Source organism: Neolamprologus brichardi, chromosome 7 (assembly GCF_056152115.1).
Source record: "Neolamprologus brichardi isolate AB-2024 chromosome 7, ASM5615211v1, whole genome shotgun sequence".
Classification (NCBI taxonomy): domain Eukaryota; kingdom Metazoa; phylum Chordata; class Actinopteri; order Cichliformes; family Cichlidae; genus Neolamprologus; species Neolamprologus brichardi.
In genome coordinates, this window is record NC_142110.1 from 54,962,818 (window position 1) to 54,980,153 (window position 17,336).

The following is a 17,336-nucleotide window of genomic DNA, read 5'->3' on the forward strand; positions in this document are numbered from 1 at the left end:
CCCTAGCAGTGGTTGTGAGAAAATCCCCAGTAGTTCAGCAGTTTCTGATATTCTCAGATCCACCCATCTCCCACAATGAGGCCATGTTCAAAATCACTTAAAATCACCATTTTCCCTTCATTCTGAGGCTTAGTTTGATCTTGATCTTGGTTGTCCTGACCACATCTGCATGCACTGGATTGCCTCTCCGGCAGCAAGTTGTAACAAGACTACAAATAATGTTCTCCATTTCAGGCTCCACCTGCTGTATAGCATAGATGCAAACAGCATAAATGTGATCCGTTTTAAGTATCAGCACTTTAATGGGACAACAGACCAAAAAAATTGAATTAAAATCACAAAGCATGTTACTGGAGCTTTAACAGAACTTGCTTTGGGTTGGAATCATTCTTAAGCACTGCCTACTCTGATTTTTGGTTTAATGAAAGGTAGGTCACTGATAAGGCAGCACAGCAAGGTTTTTTTCCCCCGATTGTGTTTAAATGACTGGGGTCACAGTAAACAAAATCTAATCCTTATGAAGTTGCTTCTGTACCCAAAAACAAACTGTCAGGTAGGGGGAAAACAAATAAGTTAAGAACTATAAGTTTAAAGGCTTTTCCAGCGTGTCCACCAAGCACGTAAAAGACTGAAATGCTGCACCGCCTCTCCAACACGTCCTAGTCATTGCTGCTACTCATTTATGGAATCCACTTCCCCAACCAGGAGAGCAAGCACACTTCCTTAATCATCATGTTGTCTTTATACAGATTCAGTACAGTTGAACAGACTGTTTTGTTATTTACATAAAACAGACTTCCAAATGAAATCACAAATAAACTGGAATGCAAAACAAAACAAACAAAAAAACCCTCTAATGTTTCAAATTTTGTGACAACTTAAGTATTTGTGCAATATTTGTCTGCCTATAAGTAAGATAAGAGTGGCAGTAATCCCTGCATTTTATTTGAGATCATCTAATTTAAAAAATAAAAGTTGACAGTTGACAGCCACTTCATGTTTTAGAAAGAAAACAGAAGATTTTGCGCATCACATGATTAGATGGTGTCACTTCAACATTTCTTTATAAGACAGAGTCCTGAAATGAAACACAAAAAGGCAAAAGCTCTTTTTACAATAACAGCATTTTAAATTTGCTCAACAAAAAGAAAAAAAAGAAATGGCAGTTCATCTATTAGATTTGTAGCAAAAAAGGGGAAAAAAGAAAAGATGGCATAGTCCTTTCGGTTTCAGGGGAAGATGACCAGGGTATCGTCTTGTGTGTAAAAGCATCAGTTCATGCACACACGTAAGCACACACACACATTTCTTAATCCGCAGATGGGATTCTCTGCCCAGTCCTGTCCGGGATAACAAGTGAAGTAGCGCTCAAATTTACTTTGATTTTTTTGTTGTTGTTCTTTTTTTTGTTTGCATCCGCATCCTTCCCTCAACCTGCCGGCTCCTTCTACTCAGTGATATCCTACATTTCACAGAATGACTTGACAACACCCTGAGAACTCGCTCGGACTTGTGTTTTACTTTAGCAACCGGACAGACGGACAGTGACATTGATTCTCCAACTGAAAGAAAACTAAAAAAACCACAAAACAAAACCCCGTACCCTTATTCAAGACACATCTTGTAGGTTGTAGCAATTATGCCAACTATTGAGTTCGTCACCTCTTTCGCCCTGGACGATCGTTGAATATTGGTATAAAATCCTGCCCTTGCTCTTTGGCTCTTGGGGGCTGAAAACAAACATTAAAGCAGCTGTTTGAATAGAAATCTAATTCAAGAAACAGGTTCCTTTTAAACTAAACTGTGGCTGAGCTCAAAATATCATAGGAGAATTTACATTTGGCCAGTAGTACACCAAACAATAAAATGGGCCCAGGAATGCAAGGTGCATTAGCGATAGCTTTAACTGTGTTAAAGTGTGACTAATTATCTTTACACTTGCACATTTGGGCGGTGAGTGAAGTTTGGGGCTTGTATGGTTGATAAAATGGCGTACCAGCTTCACTAACAAAGTAATTTGGTGAGGTGACAGACAGAGCACTTCTACTGCACTCCTTCCCCAGAAGAGTATCATCCTTGTGGCCTCGGAGGCTTAGAGGGAGACGGACGCTGTGATCAGTGAGTGTGATAGCCAGCAGTACCCATGCCAGCCTGGTTGGTTAGCACCGTCCCGTTGACTCCTTGCCCAGCCTCCACCATGCCTCCATTGCTCATGGCACCCACACCTGTCCATCCAGCACCAGCATGTAAATGACTGCAACAGCACACAAAAACAGAACAATTAGGAAAAATGCAAAATACTGACCACTGCTTGTGCTACCCCTCAGCCTCCTAGCAGAAACACCTATGATATCAACTTCAAAATCCTATCATGCCTTGTTCTCAAGTTCTTGTATTCACGAGATTTTCAGAAAACTTATTTTGACCTTGAGGTCAAGGTCACTGAGGTTCTAACTCATCAAAGACTTTTAGTAGATGCATCTATGGTATCAATTCCAAAAGCTTAGGTGACTGCCTTCTTGAGTTATCGCATTCACAAACTTAGGTGTCCAAGTCGCCCACCCACCCAGCGGGGTTACAACAATAGCAAATCAACCTTTTATGGCTAAGGGGTAAAAACAAATGCAGCCAAGTAAGACATGAACCAGAGTAAAGATGCACTGATCAGATATCAGCCCAATCCTTATATCACTAGTTTGGGTATTGGTTATTATTCTAATAGTAGACCACTAGTTCCAAGCAGGAAATAAGGTAGCAAATTATATGTTGATCCTGCTGCTGTCTTACACATTTAAAATTAATTAATTAATTAATACCGACAGCTGTCAGTGCTACCACTAAGCCTAGTAAATGCAATTATAGCATAAATCTGAGGGCTAAATCACAGACTACAGCTTATTTTGGTGTATTTGCTAGCTGCTGGTATCAGACTGGTGCTCCATATCAGCAGAAAACAGCTTTAAAGTTTTACTCATTTCTAGTTTCAATTAGAACTTCCTTTGCACATAATTTGAGCTGTTCAGATTCCATCAGATGCAGGGATTTCAATGTATGAATTCCAACATGAGTTATTAAAAGGAGTACAAGTTATTCTTATGCCAGCATTTTTCAATACTTTAACAGTATCTGAATTGAATTAAATGTGGACTTGCACTGCTCTGCATGTAGCCAAGAAAAACAAAGACAGACTAAAGTCAGACGACAATACCCCATCAGCCTTTTATGAGTGAGGGACTATACTAATACACAGTAATACACAGTATAAAATATGGATGTAGCTTCCAGGTCAGAAGAGTGAATGAGCCTTAAAGTTGCATTATTTTTAGCAGGAGATGCTGCTGCAGCAAAAACACTTGTGGTCGTATAAAAGCCTAAAAGGGGAAAACAGCCCCTGTCCAGACCTCTGTAAGTACTTTCCTGATGGGTTTGTGGATTCAGTCACTAATTTCTGCTCATGCAGAATAAAACCCTAAGTCGATTTTGGTAATTCCAAGTTTCAGAAAGGACAATTACCCAGCATGCATGTTAACTAGCTAACAACTTGTGAAACTACACTCTCATTGTGTAACAATGTCTAATCCATCCCTTGTTTGTCATTTTTGATTTAAAATACCAAGATGGCAACGACAGAACTGCTCAGCAGTTGGAGCCTGAGGCTTCATAACAGGACGTCACAAACCAGTGGGTGATAACATCCATATTTCTCACTGTCTTTAACTTTACTTCTGTCTTAAGCAGCCTACTGTTACCTAGGCTTCAATGATGCACTGTGTGTTGTAAAGGCTGGTAGAAATTCTAAAGTATCAAGACAACATGAAAAATGTTTAATTCACTGTAATGTAAATAACAGCCCCTGACACAGAAAAGAAACAAAGCTGAGGTGAACAACCTGCTCACTTCTTTTGACTGTAATCATCTTTGGTACTTACTTGTAGCCCTGCTGATCCCAGGTCTGTCCATAGACGCTGTAGCTCGGCACCTGCCACCCATTGGGCACATACTGGCCAATCTGCTGTGTGTTACTGTACCATTGGCCCCACTGACTGTAGGGCTGCGCTGCGAAGCTCACTGTGTTCTGCTGACATGCAGAGTTATATTTTAGGAGGCAGACTATCACATTGCATCAAAATCACTCACAAGTACAGTCAGTCTATCATTTGAATGAGTGGGTGTCATTGTAGTTGATCTGTAATACGTTCAGAATAAAATCTTAAAGGTTCATACCTGTGCCATCTGTACCTGCTGTATGGGACCCTGGACCATGTCTGTAGTTTCTTTACCCCAGTAACACTTAACAACATAGCCCTCTATGGAAGTGCCATTGACAGAAACAATAGCATGAGCTGCGGCCTCATGGGAGTTGAACCTGCACAAAAAAAACAGAAAGAAAATTTTTTTTGCAGGCATTAGATTGGATAATATTAAGACACCCTAAACCTAGGTGTGTTTGACAATTTAGACTTAGAAAGCATAACAACAAGACAACTTGCCTCACAAATGAATAGCCTTTCTCCGGGAAAACTCTGATTTCCATTATTTGCCCAAAAGGCGAGAAGGTCTGTCTCATAATTTGTTCTATGAACAGGAAAAACAGTTTTAATGTTGAATGTGTGGGCAGTGCTTGCAGCCCTGCAGCACAGAGGTAAACTGTGACTCACCTGTGAGTCCTGTTGTCACTCCTCCGCAGTAGACTGTGCAGTTGCTGGGGCTTGACTGGTTCACCACCTCATCAAAAGATAGCTGCTTGGTATTGGTTGCTAAAATGAGAATTTTTTTAATTAGCTTTGTTATCAAAATATTTTATTGCAGCATATTTGCTTTGAGCTAGTTTATAGTGCTAGTGCATTTATATTCATTTTGAAACAGAACAAACAGAACACCAACCTGCTCCAACTTTTTTTATTAGCCAAACACAGAAGAAACAAATCTGAATGAGTAATTTTATATTCTCTGGGGGGTTTTTTAGGGACTGTTGAAAAATATGCTGAGCAGCAACTTTAACATGATTCTTATTGAGCAGTAAATAAGACCTGGAGTATCTGCACTGTTCGCACCAGAATACCCCTCCCCCAACCCTTGTTAAAAATAGTAGTAGTAAATTAAAAAAAAAAATAATGATGACATTTCAGTATCATGCAAATATTTATTGTTTCCCATATTTAGACGTCAAGTGTTGCTTTATCAATAAGCTATGGACAGTTTTACAAGAGCATTTCTATTTGCTGAATGCCACTGGCACACCCACTATGAGTGCTCTTCTTATTACCTTCTTGTGCATGTCCGCACGGCTTCCCTGACTCCTATTTTCAGATTGCATCTGTATGCAGGAACTCATAAGGGATGTTCATGCATTCAAGAAGTTACTAAACTATATTTACATACTGCCTATTATTATGTAATGAGCTACAACCAGAAGTAGGTGGTGGTAATAAAAGTACAAGCTTTTACCAACCATTAAAAAACAAAAACAGAAGCACAGCGGACGTATGTAGTGCGGGGACACTACACAATATCATACAAAACCACACACATGGTCTGTTTGGTCTGACACACACACACGCGCGCACAACTGAACTCTTCAGCTGAAAACTGCTGGTTTGAAGCTGGAGACTAGTGTTTCTCCATAAGAAACATGTTTCTGGTTAGAATAGAAACTGATGTCTGAGGTGGTGACACAGGTAAGTGCAAGGAGTGAGAAAGGGGCTTTAGGGAGCAATTTAAAAATAGCAGCTATATTGAAAAGCAGTCCAGAGATGCACAAGAGGATTTACTTCAAGAGAAAAAAGAAGGGAAAGAGAAAAGAAAATCTCCCAAATCTTCATTCTCACTCACTTTCACTTGTAGTTTTTGGAGCAGGCTTCCTTGTAGCCCAGTTAGTCCTGATCTGCCTCCCTCCCAACCACTGTCCTCCCATCTGCTGAATGGCATTCTCTGCATCCTGATTACACAAGGCAAGCACAGAAGAAGAAAAAAACAAGACATTTGTAAACATTATCAAATACCAAATACAATATGGAAATTCTGTCTCTGACTTAAGTGAAAAATCAGAACCTGTTTCTGACTCCTCTAACACGGTCATAATTTACACACTTACCCACTTGTTGAAGAAGGAGACAAAGCCATAGCCTTTAGATTTACCTGTGGCCATGTCTTTCACCACCCGACAGTCCCTGCAAACAAATGAAACTCGGTCAAAACAAACAGCTTGAAAGACTCAGACCTATAAAGAATATATTTTAACCGAATATTACCAAATATTGACCATGTAAAGCTAGCAATTGCAGCACATTAAATCATTTTCCTACAAGAGTCAGAGCCAACCAGTGTTCACCTGCCCTGATTCCTATGGTTTCCAAAAATAAAAATGTATCAAATGATGGTCCAGCACTAGAACTACTGAGGAATGGGCCTCACATTTTCAGCAATAAATTCCAGCCTATTTCCATGATGCTTTCCTCCTCATGAAAGCACCAGCAGATCTGGTTAGATTAGTGCGGGTTTACCAACTATTAAGGTAGTGTGTGCTAATACCTACAATGGCCTTTACACCATATCTATTAATTCATTTCACAAACCAGTGGAAGTCAGACTGAGTGGCACAGAAGCACTGGTTACTAGCACATTCTCGGTTGTGCTGTTTTCAGCTCACAAATTTCCAGAAACTAAATATCACAAGAACAGACTTACGATATTTTTCCAAATGGAGCAAAAGCTGCTTTTATGTCATCTGTGGTGATTTCAGGACTTAGATCTCCAACAAAGACATGGAAGTGACCTTAAAAAAAAAAAGCATAACACAGTAAAACACAAAATTCATTTATTTATTGACCAATGTTCCCTGTTTAAAAAGCTAAGACGACCCCAGAGAATACTGTGCAACCACATCACCAGTTTTACTCACTGCTTGTGTCTTTCTTTTGACTGGTTGGTGTAGTAGCCCAGTTGACCTTGACTTCCTGCAAGAGAGAAAGATGCAGAAAGCCAGGAAGAGGACAAAGGTGAGACATGTAGCGTGCTTGTGGAAGGAAGGAAGGTTGTTTTTCTGTGATTAGAGGCTTTTTCACACACCACTTTTACTTAGGCCACATTTTGTGATTGAGAACTTTTTATATAAATAAGATGATCTCTGTATGTCACATTTGGGTTCTTAAAGCACCAACACAAACTGATTTATCCATTGCCACTTAATTTTATACACCTTTGCAGTAATTAATACACAGTAAAAATACAGTGGCGTACACAGAGGGATATCAAGATTTCACCTTCATAATCAGGAACATTTCACTCTCAGTCTAGTAAAAATTTGGAGCAAAACTGTAGGAAGTAAGGTCCAAATAACAAGGGACTTACAAACAAGTGATTTTTACGAACTTGTTATACTCCTCAAATGGTCCTTCAATACCTGTTGAGGATAAAATATTTTCAACTGAATGTATTTTTCTTGGAAGTAGCTCTTATGTGGATTCTATGTGGAAATAAGTTTGCAAAAGAACACACAGCAGTAAAGATGTAGGGGGACAGAAGAGCATCAATCAAATGAGATCAGAGAATGTTACATGTTGCATGATTACACAGCAGGGCCACGGTAAATTAATTCATACACAGATGGAAACTCACTTAAGGAACATCGGCATTTAAAAACAGGCACAGCATGGAGCATGAAATGACAGTAAAAAGCAGTACTGTGTTTATACCCACTCACATACTGGATTTCACTTTCTATGTCAGACACTGTACTGTAATCTACAGAGCCCCTGAAATACCATATGGTGACGTTTACGAATTTTTTTTTATTTTTTTTTTTTTTAAAACAAGTTTTCGTTAAAATAAATACATAAATAAATGTATTTATTAGCCAGGAATTTCTGTACCTTGTATATACGTGACACATTTAATGTTATGGGACTTCAGGAGTTCTGTAATAATTCAATAAAGCTGAAAAAATGAAAAAATAAAACACTGTATTTAAAGCTTCAGTGACCACATTTATGCACTTTCTTCCTTTTTGTGATTTTCTAGTCTAAGGTTAAAATTCTAACGCTTCCATTCTATACATGTGCCGTAACTATGGCATTCAATTAAATTGTTACTGGCCTTGAACTAGAATGAAAACTTCACCCAACAGTGTGTTCAGACCAAATGTGAAGTAAAGATAAATATAAACATTGTGGAAGCTACACATTTGTGTCAAACAAAGGCAAAGACATTAGTTACAAAAACTCTGGCACCAACTTTGCTTTATGCTCCATCACCAAAGTATCAGCTGCTGTTTCTCCTGATTACACTAATTAGCAGAAATGGGGGATAAGCTTAAAGTCACAACACAATTTGAGTCAGCCAGTGCTTTATGATTTGCCTTAGAGACCTAAATGAAGATAGACAGAGAGAACAGGACTTGAAGTAAAGTAAGAGAAGTGACTCTACTTCCTGGTGAGGTCTGAAATATGTTTCTGTGAACTGCATCTAGCTGACAGTGATATGTTGGACACTTTATTTGTGTGAGTAAAGTCAGGAAAACCTCTGCATCGTGTTTGGTCTGAACAAACAATAGGTGGCAGCTCTAGAACATAATTGACACATCAACTGTTGTCCCGCTAAAATTTGATTGATAGATTTTCTCATTTTTCATTCATTTTCATTTCATCTGTAAAAAATAATTGAAATTAAAAATAAATAATTTATTTAAACAAATTAATAAGCTAACGGGTAAAATTACTAAAAACAAATGAACAAAAAGGTCATATCTTTGATGTCTGTATCAACAAAATATCGAATTAAATATTATTTAACTTTCTGAGAATCTCTGAACAAAATACTCTACCGCTGTTAATCTACCACAGTGAAAAGAATATGCTATTAAGTCATTTTTGCATCTAATTTCTTTGCTTTGCATGATTTGCAGTCACTTCTTGATGTGCAGCTACTGATTTGAGTTAATTCCACACAACCAACAGAGCAGCAAACACACAAAACCAAAAGCCCACACTGTTGAGAACCAAGACTACATATTTTTAGGATTCATAAAGTTCACAACAGTAAGATTACACAGATCAGTGCTTAGTGTTCTCACCCTGGTCATTTCAGACTGTGCACAGAAGAATGGTTTGCACAGGGGAATTAAACAAATTAAGTGAAGTGGAGCAGGAACAGGGCAGTGTGATAAGGTTTAACAAGATACAAGTTTCTCCACACGCTTCATTTCAAATTGTGCCCACCCAGCCTTGACCTAGTTGACTCACCCAGGAGATACGATAGCTTACCTTACCCAGAATTTTCCGACCATTCATGGCTGCGATTGTGGCAGTGGCATGTCTATGCTCATAAAACTCCACAAAGCAGTACGGATCGTGACCTGCTGTCTGGGTTGGAGAGGAAACACATAAGTTATGTTACTGTGAGCAATATGAAAGCCTGAATAATTATGGTGACATCATTGTTAAGCATTAAATTGAGAGGATGCAACACCAATGCAAAATGGAGAAAAAAAAAAGGATGAACATTACAAGAGTCAAGCAAGTAGCTAAACCAGATTGCAAGGGCTGAAAAGAAAATGAGAAGAAAAAGAGTTACGGAAAAATAAATAAATAAATAAAAAACAAACTCACATCTACTATCATTTTGCAGCTTTTGCAGGGTCCGATTTGGCCAAACAACTCCAAGATGAGTGCCTCGGTCACATCCCGGGACAGATTTCCCACATACCTAGATGCACAAAAACAAACAACAGACGGGAGACAGTCAGTGCTGGCTAGTTTTTCAAGTAGCCATCGATGGCTGGTGCAGATGCTCTAACAGGGCAACAGGGTTTCCCTTCTCTAAAAGTTTACCATTGTTAAAAAATTAGCCCAGAGAAACATCTTTCCTAATCCATTTTTATCCTAACTCCAGAGAATGTTTGAAGCATCACGTCAGGACAGTGTAAGAAGTTGTTGTTTCCCATTTTTAGCACATTCATATCAGCCTCACCCTCATTACAGGAAATACTTTGTTTCGTTTTAGATAAGGGAGGCTTCTGGGCAGACTGTGCAGGAGGCCAGACACATCATAACAACTTGATAGATGTGAATTCGCTGGACCATTACATGTGTAATTCTTAGACCAGAAAACCTCAGCAAATCACAACCACATACCACGCATTCATCCAATCCAACTGTATAGGACATATGCATTATCGTATACCCCTCCTTTGGGTACGGTCTAGAAAATTTCAGACAGGTGGAGGTGATTGCTTTCTTGTAATTTCTTGGAAAAGATAAAAATAACAAGGCGGTACATGTTTCCATAAGATGGCAAAGCAGCTGACATGATCATGTTTCAATAAAATACAATCACTGATTATATTCTGTGTTGGGATAAATATTCAGTTAAAATATTGCCACAAGCTAAAATGACAAGTAATTGTTATGAAATTAAATTTCTGTACTATGAAAGCATTCCATATCAAATACACTTCAAAATACTGGTGTTTTATTGGTATGATATCTTGGATTAACGCTGTAGCCCAACAAGGATCAATTTAAAGCTTTTTACACACTGGAAGATGGTTTAATCTCAAAAAATATATCATACTTACTGAGCTGTTAAAAGGGTTTGAATTTCAAGAAAAAATATTTGAAATCTTAATCGATGTCTTGGTGTTTTTTAAAACATATTTTATTTATTTACAAATAAAACATATTTTACTTAATTACTTAATATTTTACTAATTAAGATGACGACTTACAGATTAAAACAATAAAAAAAAAAAACACAGAAAATAAACAAAACAATATCAGCACCAGACACCACTACTAGTCCACTTGTAAGGCTCCATTAAATGCAAATCTGAACGCTATTTATGCTTAATGATTCTGTAATTATAGCATTTAAATGTCAGCCAAAGAGTAGGGAGAGGTTTAAATAAAGAAATATCAACCATGTCTTTTAAATAGAACTGTTTTAAATAGAATTAATCTTCCCCCAGGTAATAAAAACCCGTTTTCACAATCAAATCAACATTGGCTGACACCATGTTATCACTTAAAGCATCAAACGCATATACATATATGTAGTTTCCTGGCCTATACAATGGTGACTCTATCAGGGTGATGGCACGTCGAACTCGATTGAAAAGCCAGCTAGTTTAATGTCCTTCTGCTTAGTGCAACACTTAACAGCGCCATAGATAAGTCTCTGGTACATTTAGCGAGTCTCTCCAAGTTACTACTTAAAGTGTCGTTTACTAAGCATGCCAACAGTTATTTATTTTAGAAACAATTCAACTTTCACGCCGTCTTATTCTCAGCAAGAAACGTGAACGGACGCGTTAATTTGAGATTTTTCTGGAACTAGCTAGCAGGCTAGCATTAACCAATGTGTCGACTATACGAGAGATAGACCGTTACCATGTGTTTAGATGTTATAAACGCGTTGTTATGCTACGTTTAACAAAAGCTTACACAAGACATTCAACTGTTATTATATAGACGGGAGCCTCCAATGTGCCTGTCCTAAAGAAACAACCGCTTCGAGACCGGAGTCAGCCCTGGAAACTGCCGCTGAGCATTACGTGACGAACACAAGCGTTTAGCTAACAATAAAGGCATACACTTACAGGGTTTTGGGCTGGTCATCGTCCATTCTGTTTCAGTTGCTGGCCGAAAACAAGTCGCAACCCCGAGAGCAAATCCACGACTGTCGCGGGCAGCTGCCGGTGACACTGTCGAGTAATTTTATTGCGAACTGGTTTATCGCCGTTGTTAGCTCAAGAGTGAACAATGGGCAGCCGACAAAGATGGCGGAGCAACTGGAGGCCGACGCGAGTCCCGCATGCGCAGTAGTTCAGCCTAAAGGCAACTTCTAGACAGGCTACAAAATAACCACAAGTGCAAATTAGATGAGAAAACGCGCATAATTATTACACGAAAACATGTAAAAGCACGTGTAAATGTTTTTTTTTCTTCCATAATATATACATTACAAGTAGATCTCTAATCAATAAAAGATGTAAAAACCTGTGCGACTTTTAATAACTTCATTCAATCCCGCTGTTTTTTATATTCTCTTTTGTGTAAAGTAACTACACTGCACTTTGGGAAACGTGTATCTGAGAATGTATATTTAAGTTGTGGATTTCTCCTCTTTTCTACATTTGAGAGGCAAATGTTAGGACATGCAATATATTACAATTTAAATTATGTATACACAGATGGATAAAGCTGATGAGCCATACTACAAACAAATGGGAAGAAGTTTAAGCTAGGTTAAGAAAAGAGGTGACAATCAGTGAGCAGCAGTGGGGTATAGAGGGTGGCAGAGGGTGGTGCAGGACATGCGAGGACAATGAAACAGTGGTGAGGTGTGCAGTATGAATGACAGATGGGTTTCCAGTGGGAAGGGAAGAGTTACATCAGGGCTCGCCTCTGACTCCCCTCTTGTTTGCAGTGGTGATGGACAAGTTCACAGATGGGGTTTGGTAGGACTTGGCATGGACTATGATGTTTGCAGAGGACACTGAACTGTAGTGAGAGTAGAGAGCATGTGGAAGATAACCTAGAGAGGTGGAGGTATGCCCTGGAGAGAAAAGTAATGAATAAAGAGAAGAACAGCCAGACTGCTTTGAGCTGATTGGAAGATAGCAGTAAACCAAATAACCACCGAGTACAAGCAAGGTATGCAGAAGAGCATCTCTGAATTCACAACATGTTGAACCCTGAAGCACATGGGATATCTGCTGAGACATTCAGATAGTAGGACCAGAATTTGGTGTAAACAAAAGAAAAATTCTACACATATTCCTAAAATGAGATTTGTTTTCCATTTTATTGATAGTTTGTGGCATTGAAAAACTGCAATACTTAAACAGCTTTTTGTAACATCCAACAAACATTATTGGCAAGCCTCCAAACACCATTTATAAAGCTATACATTTATACAGTATAGTGCAAGTTTCAGTTGTCACTCTTCTTACCAGTGTGTTATTTGTCTTTGGTAGGTTTTGTGTTGATTTCTGTTTATTTTATTATTTTTTGTGGAAATTGAAATTTTGCTTATTAAAAATATCAGTGGAATCAGCCCTTCCACATGTGACCCGCTGTATAGCCACGTGAATCCAATCACAACAGAACCACCACATGTTTCTAAAAAATTCAAGCTATTGTGATGTAAACAAAGTAAGAAACCTAATTTATTCTTAACTCTGATGCTTCAAGTACAACATTTATTTGTCAGTAATTTACTTACAATTAATGACAAATACATAAATTATATTTATCAGCATATACAAGTGTTTTTACAAAAAACCAAAAAGGAAAAAAGTCCCCTTATGTCTCATCGTTTCCATCCCTGTACTCTGATCGCACAGTCCGACACAGTGCAAACAGCAGGAGAAGCAGAGCTGACAGGGCCTGTCCTCTCTGCTCTGACGTGCCCTCATCTGGGGCAGATGCTGTGGTCACTGAGGAGTTTCTCCATCCTCTTTATCTTGCGCTTGTTCTTTGGCATGGGCTTGTCATACATGCCGTTCTTCAGCAGATGTTCCTTGCTATGATGGATCTGAGCGCCGTGCTGAAGCTGGAAGGAGCAGAGTGCTTTCAGGGGCTTGAGCAGAACCTGCACACACACAGATGGGAATGGAAGGAGAGCGCGATAAAGAACACCAGTCTCTGTGTTTTGACATGATTCATGATAATGAACCTACAAAGAATTACTGCCCAGCTTCTCACGCACTCTTATCTCCAAGCTTCATTTTACCATCCTTTTACCCTTTTCATTTAGCCTACCCACTCATCACCCTTGTTTTAAGAAGGCAGCAGCAAAAAACTCATTTTATTCTAAAGAGCGGAAATGTCCATTTAGCAACGATCTGCTGAACACAGTCAACCTTTTAGCATTAAAATCTAGATATTTATCTCAGCAGTTGGTAGAGACTAACACAGAGTTAAAAGTAATGCAAATATTAGATGTAAAAATTATTACAATTCTGTATACTACAGATTTTAAATATTTATTATACTACTATATAACTGTTTTGGTATTTTACCTCTTGGATCTCATCATTCCGCTCCAGGATCGACAGAGCGACAGCGGCACATTCCAGAGTAGACAGACAGATGTTGGAAGGTTGTGTGCGGATCACGTATTGACTTGATAAAGTCCTATTGAGCTGCACCTGGTAAACCAAAGTAGAAGTGATCAGTAATCACAATGTTGATGTATGAAAAGCAATGAATTTTATGAAAGCTGTAATTCTTAAGGAATGCACAACACTGGCAGTTTTTCATTGAGCGCTTTCAGCGTTCATCTCTGACAGGTGTTAAGTTTCAAAGTTATGGTTTGTCCATAAACACGTGATCAGAGCTGGAACATCTTCTAATGTTGGTTGTCAACATTACACACATTCAACTTAGAGGCGGACTTACACAGAATTTATGACACAGATTTATCTGATATCAGATATATGAGCTAATTTTTCCCCCCTTTCAGACTTCTGTGTTTCATTTACTTGTTTACGTTTTCCCTCACTCTGCCTGGATCAACTGATTTGTGTGTTTGTGTCGTTGTATTGACTAATCACGTTTGTGCACACCTGCATGTTATAGTTCTGTGTCAGTTGGACACACAAATCCAAATTTTCCACCCAATTCAGGCTTTTAGACCCTAGAAAGAAAAAAGGCTTAGCAACTGAGAGAACAGAGTTTATATTCTCTACAACGTCCTTTAATACGCGCACCTGTTTGGGCAGGTGGAAAAGGCTGTTTTTCAGGAACATGTTTTTGGCTTGGCTCCAGGTGCCGTCTATGATGATGACATTATATTTCGCAGTGCCCACTTCTTGGTATTGCACCAACTCCTCAAGGTTCTCCGATTTAGGTCCTGGGTACAGAATCAGCGTTCTGCTGTCCCGACACACCGCAGCCAGCTCCGGGTGCCTGCACAGAAAATAAATGAAGGCAGAAAATAAAAATTTAAATATAACACATATTTAGCTACGCTCAATTAACGCATACTTACTTTTCCTCATTAAATCTCCTTCCAACTATGACATTGCATTTTCCTTGTGGCAAGCAAGCAGCAAGTAGAGGAACTGTGCGGAGTACTCGGCTCTCCTGCAAGAGATCGAAACCTTTAGTCTCTCATGTTAACCTTTTATAAAATGTGTGTTCATTACTGTCATGAAAGCCGCGCATTATAGAGTCCACTGTCAGGAGCAAGACGGTAATCTGATTCCAAAGCATTCAAACACACCCGATGGCGATGTCAGGGTGATACTCTGAGAAATGAGACACTGATGTTCTCCTTATTCATCCACTAACTCTCAACACAATATCAGTCTTGGTCTGGTGCAGATGTACATGTATGCATCTTTCTGGATATGGGTCAATATCAAAACTTGCCTTTAATGGAAATAAGTCAGCAAAACATGCGAGGAAATGGTGCGATGTAGAAATTGTTCTTTCAGATAGTTTGATTAATAAAGTAAGCTATGGTTGTATCAACTGATACTGGCATCAATGTATATGTTTGCCATCATTATCATCATTATTATTATTTATTTTACAGGAAACAGTTTTTCCAGCAGAGTAGACATCTGTACCATCATGCAGGATTTTAGATTAGCGAGGTAACTTAACTGGGAATTTTCCATTTTAGTGTAAAGTACACCTCATGTCACTGTTTGTTTTGAGATCAGCTACTACGCATACTATGTATAATCTGTAAATTATTTGTGTTATAAAAACCTATATAGATGCTGATAATCCTGGCAGGTAGTTTAGTCAGTAAGTTTCATCCAGCTTGATCAATACCTCCAGGAGGAGATAGGGAACATTCATAACAATCATTGTAGTAAGATTATTATAGTCCATAATGTTTGTCTCTACAATTAATACTTTTGGGTGTTTATTTTACTTAAATATTCATCAGCATTTTTAAATCAAATCAATCTTCAACAGCTACAGTCATCTTAGTGTAAAATTCCCTCTCTCTTTGTTACTTTATCAGCTTTTCTGCTGATTCAAGTTAAAGCCATGTCCTATAATAGTTTATTACTTATATCCTATTTTTGTCAGCCAGGTCTCAAAGTGAAACTCATGCAAGCTCAATTTGCTAGGCAAAAAATAACCCATAGAGGCTCAAATCAATGTGCAATACAAGCATATAACAATACAGCTAACACTGCTAACACTACCACACAACATAAGGTTTAATCTAACAGATTTTAATAAACAATAACAGTGACTTTTGGGGGCTTTTGAAAAACTTTTAATAACATAGATGTATTTTTGAAGCTTCACAAACGCTACATTTAAACAGATCAAGGACTCTGGGTCTTAAAACATGACTTTTGACTCACCTCTGCAGGATGCTGCACTACGTACAGACATGTGGAGACCTCCAGAGGTTGTGGTGGAAGAAAAGGACATAGACACACCTTCTGAGGGCGACTACATGGGAGGAAAGTTGAAGACGTGAGGCTGTGTTTTCCCAGTTACTTCCCAGCCTATAGCCCCCATCTGTGTGTGTTTCAGCTGGTCTTGAGCTTTCTGTAACGACACGGATCTGTTCCCTCATTAAAGCATGCCAGCTACGCGAGGAGACGGGAACATTCATACGCCGCCTGGATCAACCAACTCGGCTAACTACTAGCATGAGCTGCTCTTTAATTCAACTCACCGGCAACGGAAACATGTCGGTCTTCTCTCGCCAGCCTCTACCGGAAGGGCAGCCAGATCCCCAAAAGCGTCAACCAACCCGTCCTCCATCGAGGAGCCGTCGCACATTTCTGGGGCGTTTTGTATCTCTTGAGTGACGGCGGGACACAGACTGGGAGCGCAGTCCATTGTGGAGTTAGCAACAAGCTAACCTGCGCGAGTACCCAAACACTGCGCCGTCTTCTGGTGTAGAAGTAGACCGACTAGAGAGAGAAGGCACACGGCGGCGTAATTAAAAGTGTTTTCGTAGAGTTCACAGTGCGTACGAGAGTAAGGCTTTATATTTTGGGTACATACCTCGCCTCTACAATGGATGAAAATAAATGAGTACACAATGCACATAACTGCTGGTGGGAAATAAAGATTCTCAGTAGGAAATGTTTATTACAGGAGAGTCCGAGGCTGAATTCGTTTATACAAAGTGTTTCTCTTCTTTTTCTTTTCGTCCCATCTCCTTTGGTATGAGTCTATCGCGTAGTATGTTATATACATTTAGAATTGGATGGCTAAAATAGCTTGTTTCATAATCATAACAGAGACCTTTTCTGGCTACTCTTACCTCGTTAGTAAGGTAAGAGTAATGATCTATGGGGCGACTTCACTTGTTGCTACTGCAAGGTTAACCTGTAAACGGACTAAAGCTAG

General features: G+C 39.0%; 2 protein-coding genes across 4 annotated transcripts; both read right to left on the bottom strand.

Moving 5' to 3' along the window:
* Nucleotides 1–282: 282 nt before the first annotated feature.
* Nucleotides 283–11,794, bottom strand: LOC102796970 (cytotoxic granule associated RNA binding protein TIA1-like). Of its 3 annotated transcripts, none has more exons than XM_006796892.3 (12): nucleotides 11,594–11,794; nucleotides 9,606–9,702; nucleotides 9,261–9,359; nucleotides 6,902–6,956; nucleotides 6,688–6,775; nucleotides 6,095–6,170; nucleotides 5,833–5,938; nucleotides 4,659–4,757; nucleotides 4,491–4,575; nucleotides 4,225–4,366; nucleotides 3,930–4,075; nucleotides 283–2,254 (listed from the first exon to the last, which is right to left on the bottom strand). In XM_006796892.3, the coding sequence occupies exons 1-12, from the start codon at nucleotides 11,617–11,619 to the stop codon at nucleotides 2,116–2,118; spliced, it is 1,158 nt and encodes a 385-aa protein (XP_006796955.1). In that variant the 5' UTR covers nucleotides 11,620–11,794; the 3' UTR covers nucleotides 283–2,115. The 3 variants fall into 3 exon arrangements, with proteins under 3 accessions (XP_006796955.1, XP_006796954.1, XP_035766232.1); XM_006796891.3 differs by having other exon boundaries at nucleotides 3,930–4,078; XM_035910339.2 differs by lacking the exon at nucleotides 11,594–11,794 and having other exon boundaries at nucleotides 3,930–4,078; nucleotides 9,261–9,355.
* A 1,002-nt stretch (nucleotides 11,795–12,796) lies between these two features.
* On the bottom strand, nucleotides 12,797–16,884 carry dtwd2 (DTW motif tRNA-uridine aminocarboxypropyltransferase 2). Its single transcript, XM_006796893.3, has 6 exons — nucleotides 16,654–16,884; nucleotides 16,334–16,424; nucleotides 14,992–15,086; nucleotides 14,711–14,909; nucleotides 14,021–14,149; nucleotides 12,797–13,590 (listed from the first exon to the last, which is right to left on the bottom strand). The coding sequence occupies exons 1-6, from the start codon at nucleotides 16,818–16,820 to the stop codon at nucleotides 13,411–13,413; spliced, it is 861 nt and encodes a 286-aa protein (XP_006796956.1). The 5' UTR covers nucleotides 16,821–16,884; the 3' UTR covers nucleotides 12,797–13,410.
* Between the last annotated feature and the right edge of the window lie 452 nt (nucleotides 16,885–17,336).